Below are 27,827 nucleotides of genomic sequence, written 5' to 3' on the forward strand. Positions count from 1 at the left end.
AGGCTGTTTGTTGCTCTCATGGAGCTCACAGCATTATCAGGATGACAGGCCATAAAGGAGTTAAAAAATTAAGTATCTATGGTAATTCCGGAGAGGGACTTGGAGGAGGGTCCTGGAGGGGAGGGGTCGCGGGGGGGGGCAGGGCTTCTATAAGGTGGGGACCTTGGCAATAAAGCTTAAATAACTACAAAGAGTCATGCAGAGCATGTGCAAAGTCCCTGGGGCAGGAACAAGTCTAACCTGTTCAACAGAAAGAGGAACCGGGACAGTCAGGTAGATGAGGACAGAGCACTGGGCAGGGGCTACAGAGAAAAGGGTTACTCAATGGATAATGGGAAGCCAGTTTTAACCCAGGAAAAGATCTAATATAAATTAACTGTAAAAAGAGAATTCAAACGGCTGTGTGGGAAACACTGCACAGGGAAGGATGGGAGCAGGGAGGCCAGGGAGGAGGTGTAGACCAGATGGCAGGGTGAACAGCATTGGGGGGAAAGGAGCTGAGAGAGTTCACCAGACACCGAGGATGAGGGAGTACAAGCGAGGGTCAAGGAGCCGAAGGGTCCATGGTCCATTCAGCTGCTGCATGAGAACAGAGAGAGAAGGGAAAACTGGGGGGCATAAGGCCATCTGGACAGGCCGTCTTTAAGCCGTCCAGATGGAGCAGGCGGGGAGGCGCCTGGGTACAGGGGCTGGAGCTCCAGGGCATGTCACAGCTGGAGATGCACTCCGGAGACAGTCACTGGCACAGATTTACTGATGCAGCTGGGGATTTACGGTGAACAAGGCACAGCCCCCTCCCCTAAGGGAGCTGACATTTACCAAGGGAGGCCAGCCCTGAACAGGTTATAAATGCAGTGGAGAAACAGGGGAGCACGAGGTGCTCAGGGAATGAACCTCAGGCGCCCCCAGCAGTGTGGGACAGGGTGATACAGACCTACTGTGCACCAGGCGTTTCACACAGCGCCCGGCGCTCAGGAGGCCTTGGCAAAGCGACCAACAACTACTTATGTTTGAGGAACATCCACCGCAAAGCTTGCCAGGTGGCTTTTTGAGTGCGGATGAGCCAAAAGTTGGATAATACACTTGTGCTGGAGAGGTGAAATAGCACTTTCACTCCAACACATACAATCTCCATGGAGGGCAGTTTTGCAGAACTGATGAAATTTCCACGTGCACGTAAATCCCCTGCACCTGAACTATGCCGTGTTCACAAATTTATTCTGACATAAATGCACACATGTGAAGAGAAATATGCAAGTGTAGTTACTACGGCATCGTTTTACCGAAAGATTAGAGACCACCTAAACGTCCCTCCGGGTAAGACACTGGCTAAATAAGTCACAGTAGAGCCACCAGGCAGAATGTGTCCAGAAAAAAGAAGAGCTTATTTTGTACAAATAGGGGATGATCCCTAAGATATTTTGCGAAGGGAGGAACAGTGCACATGTCAGGTACCATTTGGGGACCACACAGCCACTTGTACCCATCTGCCTGTATACATACTCGATTTCTCTGGAAGGATACACACTGACCCAGAGAACTGGGAGGCTGGGGACAGAGGCAGGAGGGTGATCTCTGGCTGCATACCCCATAGGCCTTTAGAAGTGTGAACCACAACAACGCGTGACCTGGGGGGGGCGGGGGGGGGGGGCGGCAGCACCCTCACCTGTACTCCCGCTCCTGCAGGATCTCTACGGGGTCCAGGCCCCGCGGCTTCTGGATGGGGGTGATGCGGCTCTGCTTCTGGTGCAGCGGCACCATGGGGGCGGGCTGGGCCGGCTGCCCTGGCGACTGTGTCTGGGGCGGCATCACGGGGGAGGCAGCAGGAGGGACGGCGGGGGGCGCAGGCGAGGGGCGACCCGTTGGCTGCGGGGGGATGAGCTTCTGAGGTGTGCTTGTGGGGGCAGCAGCATTCGCCATGGGTCCTGGGGGGAGTCAAGAAGCAGGGCACAGCGTTGCGTTCCAAGTCCATTCCACGTGAAGACGACAAGCCTGCTGGGCGTTTACTGCCCTGGGGTCTAACTCGTCCCCAAGGCTGACAAGGCCTGGGCAGCTCCCCGTAACCCCCACCTCTCACTGCCACACCACTCCTCGCCCATGGGGCGCGCTTCCTCTTCCTCCTCCAGATCTCAGCCTGCAGGCCCCTTCCCCAAAGCCCCCTACTGGTCCAAGTGCCGGGTCTGGGTGTGATCTTGCTATGCTGTGGCCTCACAGGAGCAGCAGTTGCCTGCCTTTCATCCACCCTAGCTCCAACGGAATCCTATTTAAGCGATTAGCCCTTCAATGCCCATCACTGAACCTCAGGGCCCGTGAGGATGGGGAATGAGTCCATTTTATCCACTGCTTTGACCTAACAGATGTGACCTTCAAATAAGTACTAACTACATTTTACACAAAACACAGGGGAGACAGAACCCCGAGCTGCCCTGACATCCTGCCTGCCTCTCTCTGACCGGGCTCATCTCAGGGTCTGCATGATGCAAACTTGACATGGGAGTCAGGGCACACACGTGTCACCAGAACAGAGGGAACTTACCTTCAGGCCAGGGCTTGGGAGGCCCTCCAGGGGGCTGGCCGGGCATCCCGGGGGGCACACCTGAGGGTCCTGGAGGGGGCATGTTGGGCCCTCCCATACCTGCACGCAGGGAGAAACGGACAAGAGGATAAAACGCGTCCTGTGTTTCTCCCTGCACCTGCCTCCCTGGGCAGCCCTGGCTCCAGGGGACACACCCAACAACAAGCCCCTCACTGTGGGCACCAGGGGAGAAAGGGGGCAGCTGGAGAAACAACATTTATCACGACAGCAACCCTGCTGTCGGGGAAGCTGATGGGCGGCAGAGTCCAGATCTGCCCAACACTGATGCCCACACTCCTGTCAGTTTGCTCTGAGACCCCTCCCTACCCTGAGGGCCATGGGCCTTACCGTGAGGCCTGCTGTAATTTGGAGGTGCTGGTCCAGGACCGGGGCCGGGCCCGGGCCCGGGACCAGGTCCTGTTGCGGACACAGAGGGTGGAGGTAGTGTTGGCATCTGCTGCTGCATCCCGGGCATCGGCCGCTTCCCCTGCACCGCCATCTGCAGGTGGTCAGGGAGGGGCTGCCCCCGGGCCAGCATCTTGTAGGCCATGATCTGAGCTCTGAGCTGGTGCAGCTGGTTCTGGTTAAAGGGGGTCGGGCCCCGGTTCTGCTGCCCCAAAGCCTGGGGGTCAGCACCATCCAGCGGGGCGCCTCCAGGCCCGGACGACATCTGCGGGCCTGAGGCCGGGCCGCTGGCTGGAACCGGACTGGAGGCGTGCTCGGAGCCACCCAGGGGCGAGGGGTAACCTGCGGGGAAACGTGGATCCGAGCGGTCACTCGGCAGCACATGTCCAGTAATTTTTAAGGCAGAGACGGGAACCCTTGCCTGCTTACACTGGCCCCTACCCTGAGATTTCGTTCTCGTGATTACACGGACCCCTACCCTGCGATTTCGTTCTCGTGATTACACGGGCCTCTACCCTGAGGTTTCGTTCTCATGATTCAAACAAGAGGCACCCAGAGGGCACACGCTCGCAGCTTGGTTGGCAGCCTGCACAGCTGGTTTGGTTCGGCCCATCTTTCAGTAACCTGCCAACGATTAAAGCTGAGATGTCACACAGATCCGGGCTTTCTCTGGGCCTGCCCCCCTGCCCCTCGGCTTGGCCAGGCCCATTCCTCTCACTTCCGTTACCTGTGGAGCCCCTGAGCTTCCCACCCCGTGACAGGAAGCCATGTACCCCATCACTTCTCAAACCTCCCTGTTCAGAAAAGTACCTGTAGGGCTTGTTAAAGCTGAGCCCCGGCCCCCTCCTGAGATTCTGACTCAGCAGGTCTGGAGCAGGGCAGAGCCCAGGAGTCTGCATTTCTTCTTCTTTTTTTATTTTTCGGCTGTGCCATGCGGCTTGCGGGATCTTAGTTCCCCGACCAGGGATCGAACCCAGCGCCCTGGCAGTGGAAGCACCAAGTCCTAACCACTGGACCGTCAGGGAAATCCCAGGAGTCTGCGTTGGGTGGCACCAGAGCGGCTATCCCGAGGAGCCCATCCTGCCCAGGGCTTGTCTAACACCCAGCGCTGAACACAGTTCTGTCCCACCAGTATCTGCTCTCCTGGGGCTGCTATAAGAAAAGACGCCCTGAACAGGGCACCAGACAAGCCCAAGCTAAACAGCCCTCTGTGGCAGGGTCTCCCATGATGCTCAACTGCCCTAGGTCCTCTGAATCCATGCATGGGTGATCCAATTAGGACAATGACCTCGGGACTTCCAGAGGGCAACAAACATGAAGAAAGAAAAGAAAGGAAACCATACCTTGGGAGTGCTGGTCCATGGGACTTGGCGGGGGCCCCATCCCGGCGTGGCCCCCCGACCGCATCCCCATCCCCTTCATCTGGTTGTAGCGGGGGTCGTCCGACATGCCCTTCTCGTGCATGGACTCCATTGGCTACGAGAGTGGACAACAGGGCAGGATCAGCAAGGCGGGAAGGGAAGAGGCTGCACAGAAAGGCGCTGAATGAGAGGACTTCAATATCACTAACAATGCCCATCCAAAGTCGCCATGGCATTTACTGAACCACCAACATGACCAAGTGGCTTAGGTCCAAGACATGGTCCTAACATCTACTTGGGTGTCAAGGCAGGTGCATGAAATAATGCCACCCAGGGAACCTGCAGATTGGTGGTCTAGAGGCAAGGGGACAGCTGGACTAGGACATCAGGGAGAGGGTGAGGACACAGTTTCAGACAGCCAAAATCTCACAAGGAAAGGACACACATAGCTCCTAGTCAGGAGCAGTTTTAGCTGGGATACCAAGCTCCCTGTTTATCATCACAAGATGACCTTGTGACCACAAGTCTTTGGATGGGGGACCCTCTTGCCTGGGAGACTGTAAATCAGAGAGACGGGCAGTAACTCCTGCCCATGAAGTATGGTAACAGTATGTCAAATGTCCTCACTGATCCGAGATTGGCCTCCCACCTGCTAGCTGGGAGGGAGGCTGTCTGCAGCATCGTTCTGCCCCTCCGCGGAGGCTCGATCAGATCCTGGTGGGACAGAAACACACATTTTCCCTCCTGATGCTCAGCACTGAGCACTCCCCCTACGGAATGGCTGGGAAAGGGGACATTTTCCGAGACCCTTCCAGGCCCTCTGTGGGCCCAGTTAATGCAAACATCCAGCTCTCCGGTCTAATAGCTGGCCCAGCAAAGTCAGCTACAGCTCAGTGTGTGCCGTGAGAGGAGGACGAGAGGGCACCGGGCTAGGAGCACGAGGGCCAGCTTCACAAGCAGAAGAAGCAGGGGGCCCTCGGGATGCTGAGCAGAACCCTGGGTGGGGCCCACCCTCTGCTCCTTCTTCCCTGGGCTGGTGGAGCTGACTGATGGGCTCGCCTCCCCCAGAGCAGGAGCTCTGTGCAAGCAGGTGAAGGGCACCACTGGACCTCAGCTCCTAGGCCAGACACATGGCAGGCGTCTGACAAACATGGGTCAAGTGTCCAGGAGGAAGAAACAAGATGGTCAGAGAGGGAAAAGGAGATGGTGCTAGAGGAGAAGCTGGCCTCAGTCAGCGTGTGTGCGGGGGGTGGGGGGATGGGGGGAGATCACCAACAGCTTCCCAAGAGGGAAGTGACAAGACAGATACTGTATCGAAGTTGACAGAAATATATGGGGGATGGGGAGGGCAGGGAGGGGAAGGGGTCACTGCACTGTGTGGGAGGTCAGCGATGTGACACATGCCTGAGGGGTTGGGAGGGCCGGAGGGGTGAGGTGGCTCTGCCACCAACTCACTGAGTGACCATCTCTCTGAGACCTTACTTCCTCGTCTGCAAAATGGGCAAAATACTATCCATAAGAGGGTATTTCCTCATTTCCTTCAACCACCGCCCAGGAATGCAAAGAGAGAGGGCAACCATTTGTGTTATAAGAGGTTTTTTCCATCTCACAGGCAAAAGCACCACTGATCAACTCAGGTACGTGGTGAAGACAATGGCACCCGAGTACAGGATCAAGTGGGGACAAAGGGCACCTGCTGCTATGCTCTGTGAGTTACCCGGGTGAGCCGAACAGCCTGAGTGGGGGAAACCATGGGCTGTAAGCCATCTTTTAGGATTTGGACATTCTTAATTCACTACTAAAACGACGGGTGTGAGAGACACAGGGTGGGGTGGCTGCCGGCCCACAGTGGAGGCCAGGGTGTGCTGCTGCTCCCCTCCCGTCTCTGATCGTGCGGACCCAGCTGGTGGGGCAGCAGGCCCAGGGCTCCCTACCTTGTGCATCTGGTGCATGTTGTCCTGAGGGTACCCTCCAGGCCCCTGGGTCGGGATGGGGTGTCCTGCTGAGGGAGGCCCTGGGCTGGGCCCCATCATGCTGTGGGCGGAGCCGGGTGAGGGACCTGGGCTAGGGCCCAACATGGCTCCAGGGGAGGGGCCCGGGCCCGGGGAAGGGCCTGGCCGAGGAGTTCCGCCCAGGGGTGGGTCTGGAGTGGACATCTTCACGGGAGCTGCGGATAGTGGTCTCCTGCTGGAAGAAAGTCCCAGTCAGCGTGGGGGTCACAGCCATCGGCTGGGTGGGTCAGGGCAGGTCAAGGACGATCACACACAGTCATGTCAGAGCACCCATCTGACAGGGAGCTGGTGCCTTGGACGGGCACCCCCAGTGCCCCAGTCCTTTCTCCTCCATTCCTCTCCGAGGAGGTGATACATCAGGCACCCAAAATCAGATCAAAGTCCCCCGAGGAAGGGGTGGGACTCAGGAGGTGGGGACATCAGGTGATACTGCCTCACTTCCCCTGGTATCTTTCTGATTACAACAGAGAGGACGTCTCAGGGCAGTGCTGACACACCCTTCACATCACTCCAACACTTGCTCATCTTCCTATTTAAGAAAAAAGAAGAACGTGACTAAGGCTCAAAGCCTTTGCTGGCAACAGCATCTGACGGGACCTTCGTTAATTCAACTAAAACACATATTCATAGCAAGTAATGCTGGTTTCCACTTAAGGCAGTGAGACCAAGTTTCCTTTAAAATACATGAATTTAAGTTTTAAAAGTAAGCTCTTTTAAAGAGAAATATTACAGGACTAATGGCACTCTGATACGTCAAATACTTCAAAAGTGATATTCAAGTGCTGCAAACTAAAAATTGAGGCCCGGAACTATGACCCCGAGCCTCCACAAGATCCAGAACTCAGGTAACAAAATATCCAATGACGTTGGCAAGTTATGACTGCTACGATTGGTCTGTGAGCTGATACATTTTATAAGTGCTCCCTACAGTAAGGGTTCAGTTTTCAGGGAACCCTCAATCTGTCATGACTGTCAGGAGTAATACATTCTCAGTGCTGAAATCTGGAAAACATAAAAAGAATACAGAAACTTAAAATTACCCACCGTCCTACCAGACACAGAGGTGAAGTGCTTGCTGGCCCTGCAGAGATCAAGAAGCAGCCCTGCCCTCCTTACCCCTCCCGCCCAGCAGGGTGGCGTGAGGGGGTACGTGTGGGGAGAGAGGGCTGCAGCTCCCCAGACCCCCCAGAGCTGTGGCGATGGAGCCCTCTCAGGATGGACAGCTGACTGGTGCTCCCGCTGGGACCCGGCCACACTCCAGAGTGCTTCTCCTTCGAGGCTATTCCACACACAGACACCCGCTCTACAGAATTACTCAGCACATTCTAGGCCAGCTTTCTCTTCAGAGAATCATACCTACGACGCTTTTCATCATTTAACAGTCTTCAAGACACAAATTCTAGCAGTTCCACCAAGTTCCCTGGTCCTGATGCATCCTGAGTTATTTAAAAGCCCCTCTTTTTTTTTTTTTAAACTGGAGTATAGATGATTTACAATGTCGTGTTACTTGCTGCTGTACAGCAAAGTGAATCAGTTGTACATATACATATACCCACTGTTTTTTAGATTCTTTTCCCATATAGGCCATTACAGAGTACTGAGTAGAGTTCCCTGTGCTCTAAAGTAGGTCCTTATTAATTATCAAAAGCCCCTCTCTTGTTGGCATGCCACAAATCTACTTTTGTTTCTCTGGACTTTTTGGTTTGGGGAATGAATCTTTTTGCCCCTAAGCTCTACTGGGCTCTCCTGATTCTAAGACTAAATCTTGAAAAAGTACAGGAACATTTTTAATTCTCTTGATTCAAAAAAAAAAAAAAGTCTTCGTTTGAAAGGTGGGGGTATATCTTCCTGGATAACAGATCAAAAGCCCGAACTTCTTCAGTCCAGTTTCATGACTAAATAACTGGAATAGAGAGGGTCAGAAATCTTGGCAGAGCCAGGACCAGCAGCTGTCACCCCTGCCTGCTGGTGAACACGCCTGACCGTATGAGAAAACACTCCTCCATCCTCCCGGCATCCCTGATCTCCTCCAAAGCTCAAGAAGCCTCAGTGCTGGACCTTAAATACACCTAACAGGAGTGCTGGAGAACTGACATGTGCTCACAATCCCTTCCACATAAATCCAAAACCCAACACGCTCAAGGAAAAAAATCAAACTTAAAAAAAAAATAAATTCGAGACAAATTCATTTGGAAGCAAAACCTGACCTGATTCAAAAAGACCTGTACTCAGAAAATTCTAAAACTCTGATGAAAGAAACTGAAGAAACACAAACAGATGGAAAGTTACACGGTGTTCATGGATTGGAAGAATCAGTGTTGTTAAAATGACCAAATTACCCAAGGCAATCTACAGATTCAGTGTAATCCCTATCAAGATACCCACGGCATTTTTTACAGAACTAGAACAAATAATTCTAAAATTTGTAGGGAAACACAAAAGACCCTGAATTACCAAAGCAATCCTGAGAAAGAAGAACAGGGCTGGAGGTATCATGCTCCCTGACTTCAGACTATACTACAAAGCCAGAGTAATCAAACGAGTATGGCACTGGCACAGAAACAGACACAGATCAATGGAACAGAATAGAGAGCCCAGAAATAAATCCACACATTTATGGTCAATTAATCTACAACAAAGGAGACAAGAATATATGCAGAAAAGACACATGCACCCAAATGTTCATAGCAGTATTATTTACAGTAGCCAAGATATGGAAGCAACCTAAGTATCCAGCCACAGATGAATGGATAAAGATGTGGTATGTGTGTATCTATGTATATAGATACACACATATATATACAATAGAATATTACTCAGCCATAATAAAAGAATGAAATATTGCCATTTGCAACATGGATGGACCTGAAGGGTATAATGCTTAGTCAAATACGTCAGAGAAAGACAAATACTCTGTTGTCACTTATATATGGAATCTAAAAATAAAACAAATGAATATAACAAAACAGAAACAGACTCACAGATATAGAGAACTAATGGTGACCAGTGGGGAGACAGGAGAGGGAGGGGCAAAATGGCAGTAGAGGATGAGGAGGTACAAACTACTATGTATAAAATGAATAATCTATAAGGATATATTGTACAGCATAGGGAATACAGCCAATATTTTATGATAACTTTAAATGGAGTATAATGTACAAAAACGTTTGAATCACATCGTACATCTGAAACTAATATAATATTGTAAATCAACTATACCTCAATTAAAAAAAGAAATTTGACCTGATTCAGCTCCATGTGAATATTCACACATTCTGTCGCACAAACAGGATGCTGTTTGCCCTGCCACGTGACAGCGGTCTGTGCCCTGTATCTCGTTTGCTAAAATGCTGATTCTAGAGTTGGAAACCTCTGGTCCAGGGGTTTGTCTACAGGGTGGATGCACCAGCAGTCACACTTCCCAAGTGGGCAGCCGAGTGATATGGATGTGGCCATGGCTGGACTGAGGACGATGGCTCCTCGGGGCTCCCTTCTGGGCCCTTTGTGTCCACAGGCCCTCTCTTCGGGTCCACAGAGCACTGCTGAGGCGGGAAGAGGGACAATAGTCCTGCACCTCCTTAAGGAACCTGTGGCACCTGGCAGCTCATGGTTTCTTTCTCACCTGGAGGTCTCCACTCGAAGTCAAGCCAACTGAAACTGACAGCAAAATAAAATCCACACCACCTCCTATCTAAAGACAGACGAACCGATGTGCCTCTGGAAAGACAGCTCTTCCCAAGGTCCCTCTAGGAATTAACTGCCTCCTCTCACAGCACCACTAACGTCATCGGCGACACAAAGCAGCTCACCAAAGACACAGGAGGGCAGCGAAAAAGACTTTCATGCCCGAGTATGGCAACCTTCGCCTTCAAGAAGCATGGGCTTTCACAAAACCCTTTTTAAATTGCATTTCCTTCAGAAGCTGCCACCTCTGAAGGGTCAGGTTGCAATGAAACAGGTAACTGCTCGGAGCCACCGTCAGCAAACTCGTTTCTGGACTTGAAAGCTCAGACACACGTGGAAACGACAGTAAAGGAGATCCAAAAAGTGCAGACACAATGCAAAACCATCCTGAGTGGCAAAGCAGGTAGGGTTCCATCAAAAGCCCCACCAGGGGCTGGTGCTTGTGCCACGTGTGGACACAGGAGGGCAGTCCTACAGCATGGCGGTGGAGAGAACAGAAAAATGGAACTGGGGAGCGGCTCTCAGGTGCTTGGTGTAGTACTGAGGAGGGGCATCTTGAGTTCTGGCATACCTAAAGTGCCCTGATCGTAGGTATACAGCTGGATGAATCCTAGATCAGACACAGCACTTCCAACATTTCAGAAGGGGCCTTTGCCGGTGAAACTCCTGTTCTGACTTTCTCACTGTAGGTTAGTTTTGCCTGTTACTGAACTCAATCTGAAAACAGGGTCAGGGACTTCCCTGGCGGTCCAGTGGTTAGGACTCTGCACTTCCTTTGCAGGGGGTGCGAGTCTGATCTCTGGTCAGAGAACTAAGATCCCACATGCCGTGCAGCATGGCCAAAAAAAAAAAGGAGAAAGAAAAGAAAAGAGGGTCATATAGTTTACTTATGCTCATCGCTAGGTCTGGGAGGGGCATCCATGCAGTTGGATGCTATTGTCAATTCTCCTGTTCCCGGATGTTGTGCTCCCAGGTTTTAGCACACATAAAGCTGCTGTGAACAATGTCATTTGGTGGACGTGGGCACTCGTTTTCCTTGTGTGTCCAGGAGGGGAACTGCTGGTCATGAGGGAGGCATAACTTTACCTTGGCAGATACTGTCAGTTTTCCAAATCAGCATGACAATCACATACACTGCCCTCCCTGCAGCAGCTGGGTGAGCGTTCCAGCTCCTCTAAATCAACTCTTGGTGCTGTCAGTCTTTTTAATTTGTAATCGTTCTGGTGAGTGTATAATCGTACCTTATTCCAGTTTTAATTTGCATTTCCCTTGTGACTAATAGTGTTGCACCTTTCCATATGCTCACTGGCCACCAAGAGATCCACTTTTGTACAGGCTCTAAGCTTTCACTAACATTTTATTGGGGATGTGTAATTGCTATTACTGTCTCCCAGAGATGAAGAGAAGTTCTTAATTTTAATGATGTTCAATGTATCAAGTCTGTTCTTTTATGGTCAATGGTTTTGGGGTCCTGTTTAAGAAATCTTTGTCTACCTGTGACAATAAGAAATAATATATTTGGTCTCTGCCTTCAGTTCCTGACAGAGTTCCTAAAACCTGTGTAATTTCCTAAGTGATAGGGGTGATAAGAGCATCTTACACAGAGCTCCAAAATCCCTTAGAATTTCCTCCGTGATAGGAGTGTCCTTTGCTCTAATGAGGCTACTCTAGGTGGGCTCCTGGATGGCTTCAGGATGGGGGCTGGTCGTCAGAAAGATCAAACCATGGCTAGAAGCTTAGAACCTTCACCCCCACCCCACCCCATCCTCCGGTGAGGGGAGAGGGGCTGGAGATTGAGTTAATCGATCATGGTTACGTGATGAAGCACCACAAAACCCCTAAACTATGGCATTCAGAGAGCTTCTGGGTTGGTGAACACATCCACGTGCCAAGAGGGTGGTGCACCCCAACTTCATGGGGACAGAAGCTCCTGTGCTCCGGACCTTTCCAGACCTCACCCTATGTATCTCTTCTTCTGGCTGTTCATCTGTATCCTTTATAAACTGGTAAACATAAGTGTCTTCTTGAGTTTTGTGAGTTGTTACAGCAAATTATCAAACCTTATGAGGGGGTCATGGGAATCCACGTTTGTAACCAAGTTGGACAGAAGTGTGGATAACCTTGGGACCCACTACTTGCGACTGGCATCTGAAGTGGGGGGCAGTCTTGTGGGACTGAACCCTTAACCTGTGAGGTCTGCACCAACTCTGGGTAGTGTCAGAATTGAATTGAACTGTAGGACACCCTGTTGGTGTCCACAGGAACCTGCAGAATTGGTTGGTGTGGAAAACCCACGTTTGGTGTCAGAAGTACTGTGACACTTTACTACCTCAAGATCATGGAGATAGAGAAAGGGAAGGAATATTTTAAAGTCCAGGGGGATTGTGACTTGTTCCCGCCTCCTAGTGGCTTACAATTATTGAGGACTAATCAGTCACAAAGAAAGTGCAGGGAGGTAAGATCCAGTCAGAGAGGGGAGGGAAAGGAGTGGTCCCATTAGGTAATAAGGACAGGAATTTATTTCCTCACTGAGCCTGCCCCACCACCCTACGAGGAAGGACTACCAGACAGAGGGGTCCCTGAGGCTCCCAGGCCACCCAGTGGGTCAATGGAAGAGCTGGAGTCACAAGCCCAAGGCCATAGTAGACCTCAGACTCTGAGCGTGGACTCTGCCACCTGCCAATGGCACAACACCGGACTCCCTGAGCCTGTTTCCTCTCTGCAGACTAGAGCTGAGACCAGTCCCTCTCTCAGGGGTCGCTAGCTGTGTCACACAACCTAACACACACCAGGCACATACCAGCAGCAAGTGCTACCACGCTGCTGGTGAAATCAGCCATTAGCGCTCCGGACGCACGGCACTCAGGACAACAGGCTCACTTCCCTCCTCGGGAAGTAGAGGTTGCACAAGGCAGCTCTGCTGACCTGGAGGAGCAGCAGCTACCTGAACGCCAGCACAGCCTTGGTGCAAATGAGGACCAGCTGTCAAAAGTGACCGCAGTCCAGTCTGACAGTCAATGAATAGGATTTGGGCTACAAACTCTCCCTTACCTTTTTAGCTCCCACTGCACAAAGGAGCTGTTCTTAGCCATCATCAAGCCAGCCCTTCCTGAGGTGCGGGGCTGGGCCTGGCCCTGCTGAGAGCCAGAGAGGGTGTGGGACGGGATACCAATGTGCTCCTACCCAGCGGGGGCCAGACAAATTCAGCCAGGAATTTCAGAAGAGAGGTAAGATCTGAGGGCAAGGAACACCCCTCTCTCCAAACTCCTTCACCCTCATCACCAAACACCCCTGCCCTCCTCATACAGGAAACTATAAAGATCTGGCATTTCCAGCAAAGCCCTTGGGTCCCCTAGGTCACCCTCAAGGCTGCCTCAGGGGGTTTCAGGTGGCTTTCTGGTGCTGCCTGGACTCCCGCAACAAGTCCCTCTCTGACAACTCACTTGGTGTCTGGGCTGGAAGAGGTGGGGCAACTTTGCACAACACAGAAATCCATCTCAAACCAGACAGACAACCCAAACCTAAGCAGGCGAGAAAAGCGAAGGAGAAGGGGATGCAGGGGCCAAAATGGCAAAGCCACTAGCACGTGTGTGTCTGGGAGCCTCATTGAGATGTGTGTGGCCCGAGGGGCAGGTGTATTTGGGGGCTCCATGAGCGGGGAACGGAACCTGGGATTCTGGGCAGGTAGCCCGAAGGCATGTGACAAAATAAATATACTCCAGGGCCAGAACCAAAAAGCTGAAAACTAAAGACAGTTCAGGAGGCTGTGAGATGAAAACAGACTCCCAGGTTCCTGGGGCCAAAGGGTCTGGAAGGGTACTCAGCCATTTCACCTCAATTTCTCTGAGAAGCCCCCCAACTGCCAAACAACCAGAACTGCCCACAGTCCATGCTGTACAAGTCAAGGCATCATTAAAAATGAATGCGGGACACGGTACACGTGGACACAGAGGATGGTCCAAAATGAAGCAGGGGAACAAGGCATCGTCAAAGTTAGGGGTGCTTGGCCCAAACCCTACTTTGCTAAGAAGAACAATTTCTGCACGTTAATCCGAGCACAGAAGCCAGAAAACATGTACCAAACTGCCTGCGACTCTCTCTGGAGGTGTCTGTTGGGGAACTTACACTTTCCACATCACAGATTTCTGGAGTTTTTCTTTGTGTGTTTGTTTTAACTATTACTTTTGTAAACAGATTTTTAAAAAACACTTTTTAAGGAAAAAGAAAAAAAAAAAAAAGCCCTGGATCAGAAAAAATACCTAGGAAATAAACACCCAGAAAAGACGCCCCAGGAAGTGCCTTTGTGGAAATAAAGGAGGAAGATGAAAGGATCTGGGGACTGTGTTATTTTCCACCCACTTCCAACTTCACCAAAATCACTATGCTGACATTCAAATGCGGAACCAGACCTGCTTGAGGATCAGAGGTCTGGTTTCTTCTTTCGTACCACTCTTAGCGTTTCTCTTAGAAATAAAAAAGGACCGTGGTGGCCGGCCACTGTGGCAGGACAGGCTGCCAACAGGCGATCGGAACCCTCTGCAACCTGCTTGCTGAGATCATGGGTTGGCTTTTTTTTTTTTTCCATCTTGCCTAAAAACCAGCTTTATATTTAAGTTTGGTCCCAGGATGGCTGCTATTTTGTTTTTTGGGGCGTGGAGAAATTTGTTCGAAGACACATTTCAGCAGCAGCAACACTGCAGTCAAGTCATGACCCGGCGCTCAGACGGTACAAGGTGGCCATGCGGGATGGCTTCAGCAGAGCCAGCCCCATCCGTCACATTTAAACTACAAAATGAGATTTCCACCTCCCCCATCCCCACCCCCGCCACACTCCACGACTAAGAAAACCCTCCACACCTGACCTGACGGTGTGGGGTGCACTAGTCCTCGAACCTGCAAGGATGTGCAGGGCGGGGGGCACCTGTGGTTTTAAGGACCTCGTGGAAATGGCTTATTCCTGAGACCCTGGGAAGCTGGCTGTTCTGTGGCATTTCCCTTGCAATATAATTAAGTAGCAAAACCTTGCCCTACATTTAAAAGGGAATGCATTTGAGAACCAAAAAACCATGTCGCGATGATAAATTACAATGTCTTCTCAGTTCTACCTCAGAGGTACACATGCCAAATTGCTACCAAGTACTATTTTTAGCACTGGGAATTATATATCATTTTATTCATTGGAATCCTCCCCCCTGCCCTTTTTAAGTTTTTCATTCATCTGAAAACCACTGAAGAGTACCTCCCCATCTATAACATGGCAGGAGACATGAAGACAACCAGGCCAGCCCTCTGCCCTCGGGGAGTTCAAGCTCTAATCCAGCAGGGAGATAAACTGTCTACACTTCAAGAACACAAACGCTAGCCTATCTACACAGGTGTTTGCCAAACTCTTTTTACCATGACCCAGACTCCAATGTGACCCAGCACAAACACGCATCAAGTAACCAAGACAAGTTGTACAGTTCTGTCCTGACCCTGCCCCCCTGAAACTTGGGTAGACTCTCCTCCTTTTCTGTTAAGCCTGACCAAGCCCCACTGGATGGACATCATGACCCACCACTGGGTCTGCTGTGGGGCTTGCTCTGTATTCAACACTGAGCATGATGCGTGACCTGTGGAGAGGGCAGGAGAGAAGTGCCCCATGACAGGGACGCACAAAGTGCAAGTGTGGCCAAGAATAGGTGGGGAGGCGTGGCACCTATAACTGCCGAGTGTCACTGATGACAGAGCCCCAGCCACCCCCAAATACTTAGGGAGAACAAACTCTGCGCTAAACAGGGTTCTAGGCACTGGCCATGCAGCAGAGAACAAAGTCCCTGCCTGGTGGGACGGACAACTGAGTGACAGAAACAAGCACACAAATAAATAAGACACAGTGTCACGTAGTGGGTGGAAGTGCTATGAATAAAGTAGCAGGGTTAACAGTCAAGCTGATGGGAGGTGCGTTTCCAATCATGGTGGGCAGTGATGGGGACACATCTGAGCAGAGACCTGAAGTGAAATGGGAGCCAGTGGCTATGGACAGGCAGAGGGACCAGCAAGTGCAAAGGCCCTGGGGTGGGACCCTGAAGGAGGAGAGCAGGCGAGAAGGGTGTGGCAGCAGATGAGGTCAGAGATGGGCAAAGAGGGCAGATCACAGGCCTCGAGGGCAGCGGTAAGGAAGTTGGAGTCTACCCTAGGTGCAATGGGAAACTACTGGAATGTTCTGGGTAAGGCAGTGACATGGTCTGATGATGGTTTTAGAAGACTTTTCTGTACAAGCAGATGGAATGCATGTGAGAGAATGAGAGGAGACAGGGATGACCAAGGTGAACAGCAGGGCCTCAGCTAGCACATGCCATTTGAAGTATAAAGGGTGCCCCTTCCTTGGGGGCGACCAGCCCTGGAACCAGGCTTACTTTAGCAAAGCCCAGCCAGGCTGGATTTCAGCCCCAACTTGCATCCCCTTGGTTCACTACTGGCGACTGAGGTGCCAACTGGGGACTATGGGAGAAACAGGGGATTTTACGCTCAGAGAGGTTACGTTGTTTGCCCAAAATCACGTGGGAATAGAGTCCTGCCTACCTCAAGCCTGTCGGACTCTAATGCCTGAGTAACTGATTCAGGCTGAGAATCAGAAGATGGAGGAGGAGGAGGAGAGTCTGGAAGAGCACCAAGTGCAGCAAAGAGAAGCACTCCAAAGGCAGGAGCCTCCAGGGGGTGTTCCGAGGAGGCCGACGAGGGCGCTCAGCGCGCTAGCAGTCCAGGCTGTGGTCGATGTGTGCTCTGCGGTCATCAGGGCCAGAAGCAGCTCCCAGGGCACATCGAGGAGCCCCCTGTGCTTCAGCGTCACCATCAGGACAAGGAGACACCCACTGTGCCACTTTACTGGGACTTTCGGGGCAAGGTGGGGTGGTGCACATCAAACCCTGCCCCCTCAAGTCTCTCACTGTAACAGGTGAGGCAGCAACTGCCACTCGGCCACCTGCTTCCTGAACCAGCAGGGCGCAACCTGCCAGTGAAAGGAGAACTTAAACCACCCCAAGGAGCCATTTTAAAGCCCATCATCTTTTTTTTTTTTTTTAATTTTATTGAAGAATAGTTGATATATAATGTCGTGTACAGCACATTAATATGTGTACATATTCTTTTTCGGATTCTTTTCCGTTATACGTTATTACAAAATACTGAGTACGGTCCTCTGTGCTATACAGTATAGGTCGTTGGGAAAACACATTCTCTTTATCACACTCCTGCGGGTGGTAAACTTCACACTGAGCGAAACTCAGACCGTTCCCAGTTACAAGTGTCCACGCACAAAAATGAAGACATGGCCCTTGAGCAAAGTAACAGAATCCCAAAACGAAGCCCTGGAAACCAGTCTGGGTTTCTAGGAAGGGGCCAGCTACCTGTTTCCTAAAGAAAGCCCCTTCCCTGAGGGAACTGGATGCATCCCTTTCCTTCCCTCTGCCCTGTGAAATATGATCTCCCAAGAGACCCAGCTACACCTGGTGCCTCCCGCAAGGTCCTTTCCCACACAGGAAGATGAGTGGAGGCCAAATTGCTCATGCCCATCAAATCCATATCCTGAAAAATTTGCATGCAGCTAACTGAAAACTCCAAGATATCACCAACCATATCAATGAGCTCAATATTTCTTAGGGATGACATCTGGAAGGTGATAGCAACAGCAACTCAGTTCTGATATAGTCACCCTCGGACATCTCCCTCCAATATTCCCGCCGCTGTTACTTCCCTTTTATAGTAGGTTTTGCGTATTCTTTTGATTTTAATTAAAAAAAAAAAACCTCTCTCGGGCTTCCCTGGTGGTGCAGTTGTTGAGAATCCGTCTGCCGATGCAGGGGACATGGGTTTGTGCCCCGGTTCGGGAAGATCCCACGTGCCGCGGAGCGGCTGGGCCCGTGAGCCACGGCCACTGAGCCTGCGCGTCCGGAGCCTGTGCTCCGCAACGGGAGAGGCCACAACAGTGAGAGGCCCGCATATCGCAAAAAACAAAAAACAAAACAAAACAAACAAAAAAAACCCTCTCTCTTCAGTGTTCCAATCAACGTTACAAGTTATGAGGAGATATATGAAATGCAAAACAAACACTTGATATTTTTTAAAACCCATGCCACCAGACACACTTCCCTCTTTCCAATGCTGTATGGTGAAACTTCAAAGCACACAATTTTTTTTTTTAAGCACACAATTTCAAATTATTAAGGACAAAATGAAGGAGCTGGTTCCTTTGCTACCACTTTGAAAACATACAGAACTATTAAAATGGGGCAAAAATCTGTTCTGTATCTCAACCCGCTAGGATGTTGTAGAGATCATAATATATGACAACGGCTACAAACTGTTTAGTCTTGTGTGTCAGGCATTGTCCTAAGCACTTAACGTTTGTCATCTGTCATTTTGTTGTTGTTTAGTCCTTGCAACAATCTTACAAGTTCGGTACTATTACTGTCCCCCTTTGCAAATAAGGAGACAGGTAGGAGCGGAGGAGAACAAGGTCCTTGTCTGCCTGTTCCCGGCTGAACCCCCAGCCCCAAGCTGTGCCCGGCTCGTGGCAGGCACTCAATGCACGCTTGTTCACTATACGAATGGGGAATGCGTGGCTGGGCCACTTCTTGCACAACTGCAGGGGGCGCCATTCACGTTGTGCTCTGTCTCTGGTGAATGTGAATGCCCTCTGTGCCATGGTAGCCCTGACAGCCCAGGCCAAAATCTGCTGTCATGTCTGAGGACTTACAAGGTGCCAGGCACTGTCACTCCCATTGCCTTGAGGCACCAAGAGGGAAAGTGGCCAAGCCAGGAGTCAGACTTGGATGTTCGACCCGAGAACTCCTGGTGAAATATCCCTGGACCTCAGTTTCTTCACCTGCAGAATGTTCACCTAACACAACTAATCCTTCCCACTCTCCCACATCTGATAGACAGCTAGGACCTGAAGCTGGTCTAGGATTACCTCCCAGTGTTTTGAGGGTCCACAAGGAGTAGCAAACGTGTATAAATAAACACGTGTTTATGTTGGGGTGCTTTTCACTGACAGGAAGTTTGGAGACCACTGCACTGCACTGCACTACCCTACACAGAAGCTCTGATGAGGTCATCCCACCACCACCCCCAGCTCAAAAACCTGCAAGATCAACATCTCCTGAAGTGCTGGACACAAAATGATTTTAAGTGGCATGCAGAAGAACGTTTATTATTTTCATAATTGTGTATGCATTGATTTTAAAGAAAATTATAAAAATATATATAACCGGCACATCAAACCTGGGATTTCTGGGATACAGAATGACTCTAACTTATGTTTTCAGTTTTTTAAACAGTTAATTTACAAATACATACATATATAAACAATATTAACTCCAATAAATTGAGGGCTTATTACATGCCAGGCTCTGCAGTGTGTTAAGTCACTTCCCATACTACCTTTTCAACCCTCACAACAGTTCTTTGAGGTGGTACCACTGTCATACCTGTTTCACAAGTGGGGGGACCTACTGGTAAGTGTCTTGCTTGAGGTCAAACTAGGATTTAGAGCTGGCTGTGAATCCAGGAGGTCTAATTCCAGAACTAGCACTCCACACCACCACCTCATATTAACCACCGCCCCACACACACCCTCATTGTTGGGGTAATGAGGTTTGGAAAACAATGGCCTGGAAAGTTTAAAAACAAAAACAAAAACAAAAACAGACCAGCAACAGCAACTAACATTTATTGCCTACAATCCCCCTTCAGTCGTGTGCCAAGCAGTTCACACACATGTTCACTCAATCCTCCCGCACACCCTCCTCATTCATCCACAAAGGTTCACTGAGGGCCTACTACGTGCTGGGCCCGGGGTACACTGCAGGAGATCAGGTAGACACAGCTGAGGGCTCTGATGGCCCTTGGAGAAAAAGAGATGTATAATTACAAACTGGGGTAACTGCTACACAAGAAAGGTTCAGGGTGATGCGCAAGTGTAGCAAAGGGGAGCGATGACTGGTCCCGGGTGGTCAAATACAGCCTGGACGTCCTCCCTGATCCTGAGTAAAGGCCCCCTCTTCCACGCAGCCTCCCTGATCTTCGGTTCCCATCACTCACTCCCCTGTGCATCCATCCACTGTGTTCCTCACACATGATAGGCCAAGGGGAGTTGTTCCCACATTTACCACCTGTTCCCCTACAGGCCTCGAGAGGCTCCTCAGGGCATCCAACCTCCAACCATCGAACACCCAGTAGGGACTCAACAAATATTGAACAATAAAGGAAGAGATTGTACTGAACAACAATAATAGTGCTTCCCTCTAGCCAAGAACCATTTTACAGGCCTTCACCAACTCCACTTGTGGCATTATTCCCATTTCACATACGAGGACACTAAGAGGTTCAGAGAGATTAAGCTTTTTGCCTCACGTCACACAGCTAAGTGACCAGCAACGCCAGGTATCAAACTCGAATCCGGTCTGTCAATTAAAAGTGAAAACTTGTTTCAAATTCCTCGGAAGTGGCTCTCACGCTTATTCCCTACTTTCCCCAAGGATTCACTGGGCGGGGGGAAAAATCAAGACTAGTGTCTTCAAGACCGGCACAAAACACCCTCTCCTGAAAGATCCACGTTTTAAATAAAAGCCTTAATCTGGAAAAATCAATTGAGAGAAAGGGAAAAGGATGCAAAACTAAAACAATGCTTTCAACGGCAGTTTCCCCAGTTCTTCCCCACTTGCTGCCGACCCCCGCTTCAGGGCAAACATTCTTAAGTCACTACTTGCGAGGGTTTAGGAGAGTTATTTACCTTTCCTTGAAAATCTAAAATGACGTGATTTTTTATAATAAAATTTTAGGTCGGCTAACCCAAGGGGGTTGCTAATGTTCGTGTCCAGGCGACGCTGGACACACCTGGGCTTTTTCCTACTGAGCTCCGACCGCAGCCTCGCCAAAAAGCAACATTCGAGTCGGACCCGTTACACGTAGCCAGAAAAGCCAGGACGGCTGGCTATTGTTGGAACCCCAATGGGGGCCGGGCCCCTGGCCCGCCGACGGGGCTGCGAGCTTTGTCCTGCGACCCCGGCGAGAACGCGCGCGGAGGGCGCGCGGCCTCCACTTGGCCCGGGCCCCCACCCAACCGGCCCGCGGATACAGTAGCCGCCGCGGCCTCGCTGCACTGTGGCCTTCACCGCGCGCGCGGTGCCGGCCAGGCTTCTTGAACCTCGGGCGCCGCCGTACCCCGGCCCCAATCCGGGCGCCAGCGGCCCCCTCCACCCTCAGCGCCCTGGCTCCATTCAAACCGTCCTCCCAAGTCCCGCGCCGCGCTCACTCCGAGACCCGCGTTCCTTACCGGGAGTCGACGGCGCCGTCGCCTTCCCGGCGCCGCCCCCACCCCTCCGCGCGGGGCCGGGGGCAGAATGAGCGTCTCGTCTCTCCTCACGAAACAAAGAAGGCGCCGCCGCTGCCGCCGAGCGAGGGTAAGCCTAGCGCGCGCGCCCGCCTCAGCCGCCCCCCCACGCCGCCCGCGCCCCCGCTGCGCGCGCACTCGTCACCTCCCCTCCCCCCACCACAGACAGCCTCTCCCGCTTCCGTCGCCGGCCCGGCCTCTTGCGCGTGCCCGCCCACCCTTCCGCTCCTAGCGCGCGTGCGCGCCCGCCCAGGGTGGGTTGGGGAAGGTGGGTGGGGCCAGAGAGACCTAGCGCGCCCGACGCACCTCCCCACGCTGTGCGGGACGGTCCTGCGCCTGCGCGCGGGGGTCTTCGTCCTCGGCACGCCGCGCGTCTCCACGCCGCCGGGCATGCGCAGAGCGGGTGGCACTGCGGCGGTTGTGGAGGCGGAGGTGACTGGGGGAGGTTGGGGGATGGGGTGGCAGCGAGGTCTGAGGAGAAGGGGTGGCCGAGGGACCCTGAAACTCGTAAGTGAGGCCCCAAGGTCGTGCGTGAAGGCGCGTGGCGGACAGGCTGGACTGGGGACGAGCAGAGCCGACCCCTGGGCCAAGGGCGGACTTAGGAACCGCTTTCATCCCCGGTCGGAGAATGGCGGTGCCCGTTCGGCAAAGCCGGACGGGCACCGACCGTGGCTGCCTTTTCTGCAAAACCTACCTAGGGCTATTAATTGGATTAGCAGATATCTATTGACCTGCCCCAGGCTCAGGTGCTACGGAACCGAACAAAAATATCACCCGCTGTGGCGCTCACGGTCTAGTGGGAGAGGCAGGCGCGGGGCAAGAGAATTAAGTAACATACACTTTGTTGATAATGGAGACAGGAAGGGTCGTTGGAGTTTTAAATGGGGCAGCTAAGGAAGGCCTCGCTGCGAAGACATTTGAGTCAAGACATATAAAAGCAGTGACGGAGAGAGCCTTGTTCCGAGTGGGAAGACACAGAGCCTGGAGGCGGCTTGGTCTCTTTTTGTTTTCAAAGTATCTCCGAGTCTGTGTATGTCGCGTTTAGCTCCGCAACTGGACAGACGCTCCCCAAGGTCAAGTCCCAAAGCCCATGACTGTCCCTACTCCTGCTTTTCTCAGGCCGGCTCTTCCTCATTTTTCAGGTCTCAGCTGACTCATCACCTCCACTGGCCTTGCCTCCTTTTTGATCACTGCCTCTTTTTTTTTTTTTATTTGCGGTACGCGGGCCTCTCACTGTTGTGGCCTCTCCCGTTGCCCGGACGCGCAGGCTCAGCGGCCATGCCTCACGGGCCTAGCCGCTCCGCGGCATGTGGGATCTTCCCAGACCGGGGCACGAACCCGTGACCCCTGCATCGGCAGGCAGACGCTCAACCACTGCGCCACCAGGGAAGCCCGATCACTGCCTCTTTTTCCTTTCTTTCACAATTCTTGTGTACCCCTTTTATTGTCTGTCTCACTCAAATGACACGATGTTGTAAATTTTAGTCCCTAGTGAATACCCAGCATCTAGTGTGTTGCCCACCTCTGCCACATATCTGCTAGATAATTAAAAAAAAATTTTGTGATTGAAAGAATAATAGAGATTCTATTGAGTGTGTATCATAAGCTCTTTGGGCCTTTCCAAGCCCAAGGTGAGTCCCTTGCAGCATAGAGCAGCAGGCGAGGTCTTGGGCTGAAGCCAAAAAGACCTGAATTGAAAACCCGACTCCATTGTTAGTAGCTGGGGGATGCCAGGCAAGTTTACTGGACTCATCCACACTTCCTTTTCTTCACCTGTAAAATGCAAACAATAACAGCACTCACCTCCACAGGTTGGTTATGAGGAATCCTTGAAAGCAGGCCACCTGGAAGTTCTCAGAACCTTAGCTTGTCATGTTGGGTAGTGGACAGGAAATGGGCAAATGGAGTCTGGACTTTGGTCTCTCTCATACACTCAAGTAATATTTCTTAAGCGCCCTCAACATGCTAGACACTGAGCTGGTCATAGGCCTGCAGGCAGGGTTCCGGCCCTTGGAGCAGATAGTCCTTGAGTTCAGCTGACTGTCTCCCACATTGATCACACTAATACATGATAGGAGAGTCTAAGTGCAATGGAAGAAAAGCCCAGGGTGTGATGAGATCATAACATGGGGCCTTCCTGGGATTGAGGCGTCAGCTCGACCTCTCTGTATGCCAAGACCCTGAAGAGGGAAAAGAGCATGGGAACAGCTCCTGTGGCTGTGAGGGGGATGTCGGCAGTAGCTGGGCAAGGCAGGGCAGTAGCAAGGATCTCAAGTTTTTTCTGGAGCACAGTGTGAGGCAGTTGGAGGGCTTTAATCAGGAGAATCCCATGCTGCTCTGGCTGCAGGGTGGAGACTGGGCTGGCGGGACAAGGAGCAAGGAGAGGAAGTAGGGAGCCCCCTTCAGGCCATTGCAGTGGCCCAGGGTAAAGAGGGTGTCTTCACATCTAGAGATAGATGAAATTGGAGTTAGAATGGATAAACATGGAAGTGGGACTGAGGTGAAGAAGGAGGGCCCTGTGTGAACTCCAGCTTTCTCTGCAGCTGGGACACTGGGGACATGGACACTGGCAAGGAAGGATCAGAAGTCTTGTTTGGGGGGAATTCCCTGGCTGTCCAGTGGTTAGGACTCAGCACTTTTCATTGCAGTGGACTAGGTTAGTGGTTAGGACTCAGTGGTTAGTGGTTAGGACTCAGCACTTTTCATTGCAGTGGACTAGGTTCAATCCCTAGTCGGGGAACTAAGATCCCACAAGAGCCATGTAGCAAGGCCAAAAAAGGAGTCCTGTTTTAAGGACAAGATATATTTTAGGAATAATCCTATAGACCGGTGGCTTATGGCTGTACAGTGAGATCCCAGTTTAAGCAAAACTGATGCCTTTAGCACTATACTTCTGTCTGTGATACACTTTGAGTTAATTTTTGTATGTAGTATGAGGTAAGATTGAAGTTCATTGTTTTCCATAGGTATATGCAGTTGTTCCATGCTGTTTGCTTCCCCCTTTGAATTGCTTTGGTGCTTTTGTCAAAAATCAGTTGACTATTTGAGACAGAAAGTGTGAATCTATTTCCGAACTCTCTGTTCTGTTCATTAATCAATATGCCTCCCCTTAAGCTAAGACCACACTGTTTTGATTACTGTAGCTTTATAGTAAGTCTTGAAATCAAGTAGTACTCAAACTTTGTTCTTTTTTAAAATTGTTTTCGTTACTGTAGATCCTTTGCATTTCCATGTAAATTTTAGAATCAACTTGTAAATTTCTACCAAAAACAGTGACTTATCACGGTCATGGTTTGATTGGTATTGCACTGAATCTGTAGACCAGTTTGTGGAGAATCACCATCTTCCAATCCATGAACATGGAGTATCTCTCTGTTTATTTAGGTCTTCTCTAATGTCCATTAAACTTGCTCTTTTCAGGCCTTTCCTAGTCCAGTGATATGACTCCTGTCCAGGTCACAGGGACTTACCTGTTGCTGAAGGCAGGAGTCAGTTCTCAGCTTCACCTTCCTCGGGCTGGTGGCCACAGTTGACACTTTCCCTCCTTAGAACAATCTCCTCACTTGGTTTCCAGGGCACCACACACTGCTAGGTTTCTTCCCACCCCATCATCAGCTCCTTTGTGTCTTCCTCCTCCTCACACTGATCTTTTAAGAATGACCTGCCATAGGACTCAGACCTTCATCCCCTATCTACATTCACCCCCTTGGCTTCCAGTCTTGTGACTTTACAAATTTTTCCAGGGGATTCCCTGGCAGTCCAATGGTTAGGACTCCATGCTTCCACTGCCCTGGCCCGGGTTCAGTCTCTGGTCAGAGAGCTAAGATCCCGCAATCCGCATGGTGAGGAAAAAAAATCATCTACATCCTAGGTATCTACCCAAAAGCATTGAAAGCAGGCACTTGAACAAATATTTGTAAATAAATGTTCATTACTACTGCACTATTCATAATACCCAAAAGGTTGGAACAGTCCAAATATCCATGAACAGAGGAATGGATAAACAAACTGTGCTGTATACATTCAATGAATATTTAGCCATGAAATGAAGCGAAGTCCTATTATGTGCTACAGTCTGGATGAACCTTGAAAACATGCTAAGCAAATGAAGTCAGACACAAAAAGCGGCATATTGTATGAGTCTGTATATTTCAAATGTCTGAAATAGGCAAATCCATAGAGACAGAAAGCAGATTGCTAGGGGCTGGGGGTAAGAGGAGAGTAACTGCTTAATGGGTACAGGGTTTTATTTGGCAGATGATGAAAATATTTTGGAACTAGATAGAGATGATGCTTACGCACTGTTGTGAATGTACTAAATATGACTAAATAATTCATCTTTAGGTGTTTAATTTTATATGAATCTCACATTAATTATTTTAAAATTTTATTATTTATTTATTTATTTTGCCTGTGCCAGGTCTTAGTTGTGGCATGCGGGATCTTTTTTTAGTTGCAGCCTGCAGACTTATTTGCGGTGGCATGTGGGATCTTTTTTTTTTTTTTTTTTTTTTTTTTGCGGTACGCAGGCCTCTCACTGTTGCGGCCTCTCCTGTTGCGGAGCACAGGCCCCGGACGCGCAGACTCAGCGGCCATGGCTCACAGGCCCAGCTGCTCCGCGGCATGTGGGATCTTCCCGGACCGGGGCACGAACCCGCGTCCCCTGCATCTGCAGGCGGACTATCAACCACTGCGCCACCAGGGAAGCCCTGGGATCTTTTTTTAGTTGCGGCATGCGGGCTTCTTAGTTGTGGCATGTGGGCTTCTTAGTTGCGGCATGCATGCGGGATCTAGTTCCCCCACTGGGGATCGAATCTGGGCCCCCTGCATTGGGAGCGTGGAGTCTTACCCACTGGACCACCAGGGATGTCCCTCACTTTAATTTTTAAAAAATCTACATGCTAATGATTTCCAAATGTTTATCTCCTGTCTGGACCTGGAGCTCCAGAAAAGTGCCTCTCAGATACCACCATTTGGATATTTAATAGGAGTTAAAATGTTCAGTTCCATCATGTCCCTCTTTTGCTCAAAACCCTCCAATGGCTCCCATCTCACCAAGAATAAAAGGCAAAGACCATCACGAGAATGAGAAGACAAGCCACAGACTAGGAGGAAATATTTGAAAAGTTATCTGATAAAAGATTGTTATCCAGATATACAAAGAACTCTTAAAACTCCACAATAAGAAAATGAACAACCCAATTAAAAAACGAAGACCTGAACAGACACCTCACCAAAGAGGATACACAGATGGCAAATAAGCACATGAAAAGATGTTCAATATCATATGTCATCAAGGAATTGCAAATTAAAACAACAGTGAGATACCACTACACACCTATTAGAATGGGAGAAATCCAAAACTCTGAAAACACCAATTGCTGGTGAGGATGTGGAGCAACAGGAACTCTCATTCATTGCTGGTGGGAATGCAAAGTGGTTCAGCCACTGTGGAAGATAGTTTGGCCGTTTCTTACAAAACTAAACATACTCTTACCATATGAACCAGCAATCATGCTCCTTGGTACTTACCCCAAGGAGTTGAAAACATGTCCACACAAAAACCTGTACCTGGATGTTTCTAGCAACCTTTTTTTTTTTTTTTTTTGGCGCGTCACGGGGCATGCGGGATCTTAGTTCCCCAATCAGGAATTGAACCCGTGCCCCCTGCAGTGTAAGCGTGGAGTTTTAACCACTGGACCACCAGGGAAGTCCCTCTAGCAGCTTTATTCTTAACTGTCAAAACTTTGGAAGCAACCACACTGTCCTTCAGTAGATGAATGGATAAATAAAGTGTGATACGTCCAGACAATGGAATATTAGCACTCAAAAGAAATGAGCTATCAAGACGTGAAAAGACATAGAAGACCCTTAAATGCATATTACTGAGTAAAAGAAGCCCATCTGAAAAGGCTTATGTTTGTTCTGCATGATTCCAACTATGACATTCTGGAAAAGGCAAAATTATATAGACAGTAAAAGGATCAGTGGTTTCCAGGGATTTTAGGGGAAGGAGGGATGAATAGGCAGAGCCCAGAAGATTTTTACAGCAGTCTGTCTACTCTGTATGATACCACAATGGTGGATGCTTGTCATTATACATTTGTCCAACGCCTAGAATGTACACCACCCAGAGTAAACCCTAATGTAAACTGTGGATGCTGGGTAATGATGATGCGTCCATTTAGGTTTATCAGTGGTAACAAAGGTGCCACTGATGGGGGGGCGCTTTGATAGGGGGGAGGCTGTCCATTTGTGGCACTCTGTGCCCCCCCTCATTTTTCCTGGACGTGATAGCTCTGCCTATTGCAGGACAATGATGGCTATTCTAAACGCTAAGGAAAAAAAAACACAGAACTGTTTCAAGTACTCAAGACTGACTTACAAACCAACCAACCACCTGGCTGGAACCCTTG

General features: G+C 50.4%; 1 protein-coding gene across 8 annotated transcripts in view; it reads right to left on the reverse strand.

The window, feature by feature from the left end:
* Positions 1-21,513, reverse strand: part of SMARCA4 (SWI/SNF related BAF chromatin remodeling complex subunit ATPase 4) — an 87,272-nt gene extending 65,759 nt beyond the window's left edge. For 7 of the 8 annotated variants that reach the window (XM_060297111.1, XM_060297113.1, XM_030879723.2 and 4 more), the window contains exons 1-6: positions 21,355-21,513; positions 6,276-6,528; positions 4,324-4,456; positions 2,924-3,322; positions 2,537-2,635; positions 1,667-1,925 (exon numbers count right to left, since the gene is read on the reverse strand). In XM_060297111.1, the coding sequence (XP_060153094.1) occupies positions 1,667-1,925; positions 2,537-2,635; positions 2,924-3,322; positions 4,324-4,456; positions 6,276-6,497 (1,112 nt within the window). In that variant the 5' untranslated portion in view covers positions 6,498-6,528; positions 21,355-21,513. The remainder of the gene's footprint in view (positions 1-1,666; positions 1,926-2,536; positions 2,636-2,923; positions 3,323-4,323; positions 4,457-6,275; positions 6,529-21,354) is intronic. The other variant, XM_060297109.1, reaches the window with a different exon arrangement.
* Positions 21,514-27,827: the final 6,314 nt, after the last annotated feature.

The sequence above is a fragment of the Globicephala melas genome, chromosome 3, assembly GCF_963455315.2.
Source record: "Globicephala melas chromosome 3, mGloMel1.2, whole genome shotgun sequence".
Classification (NCBI taxonomy): Eukaryota; Metazoa; Chordata; class Mammalia; order Artiodactyla; family Delphinidae; genus Globicephala; species Globicephala melas.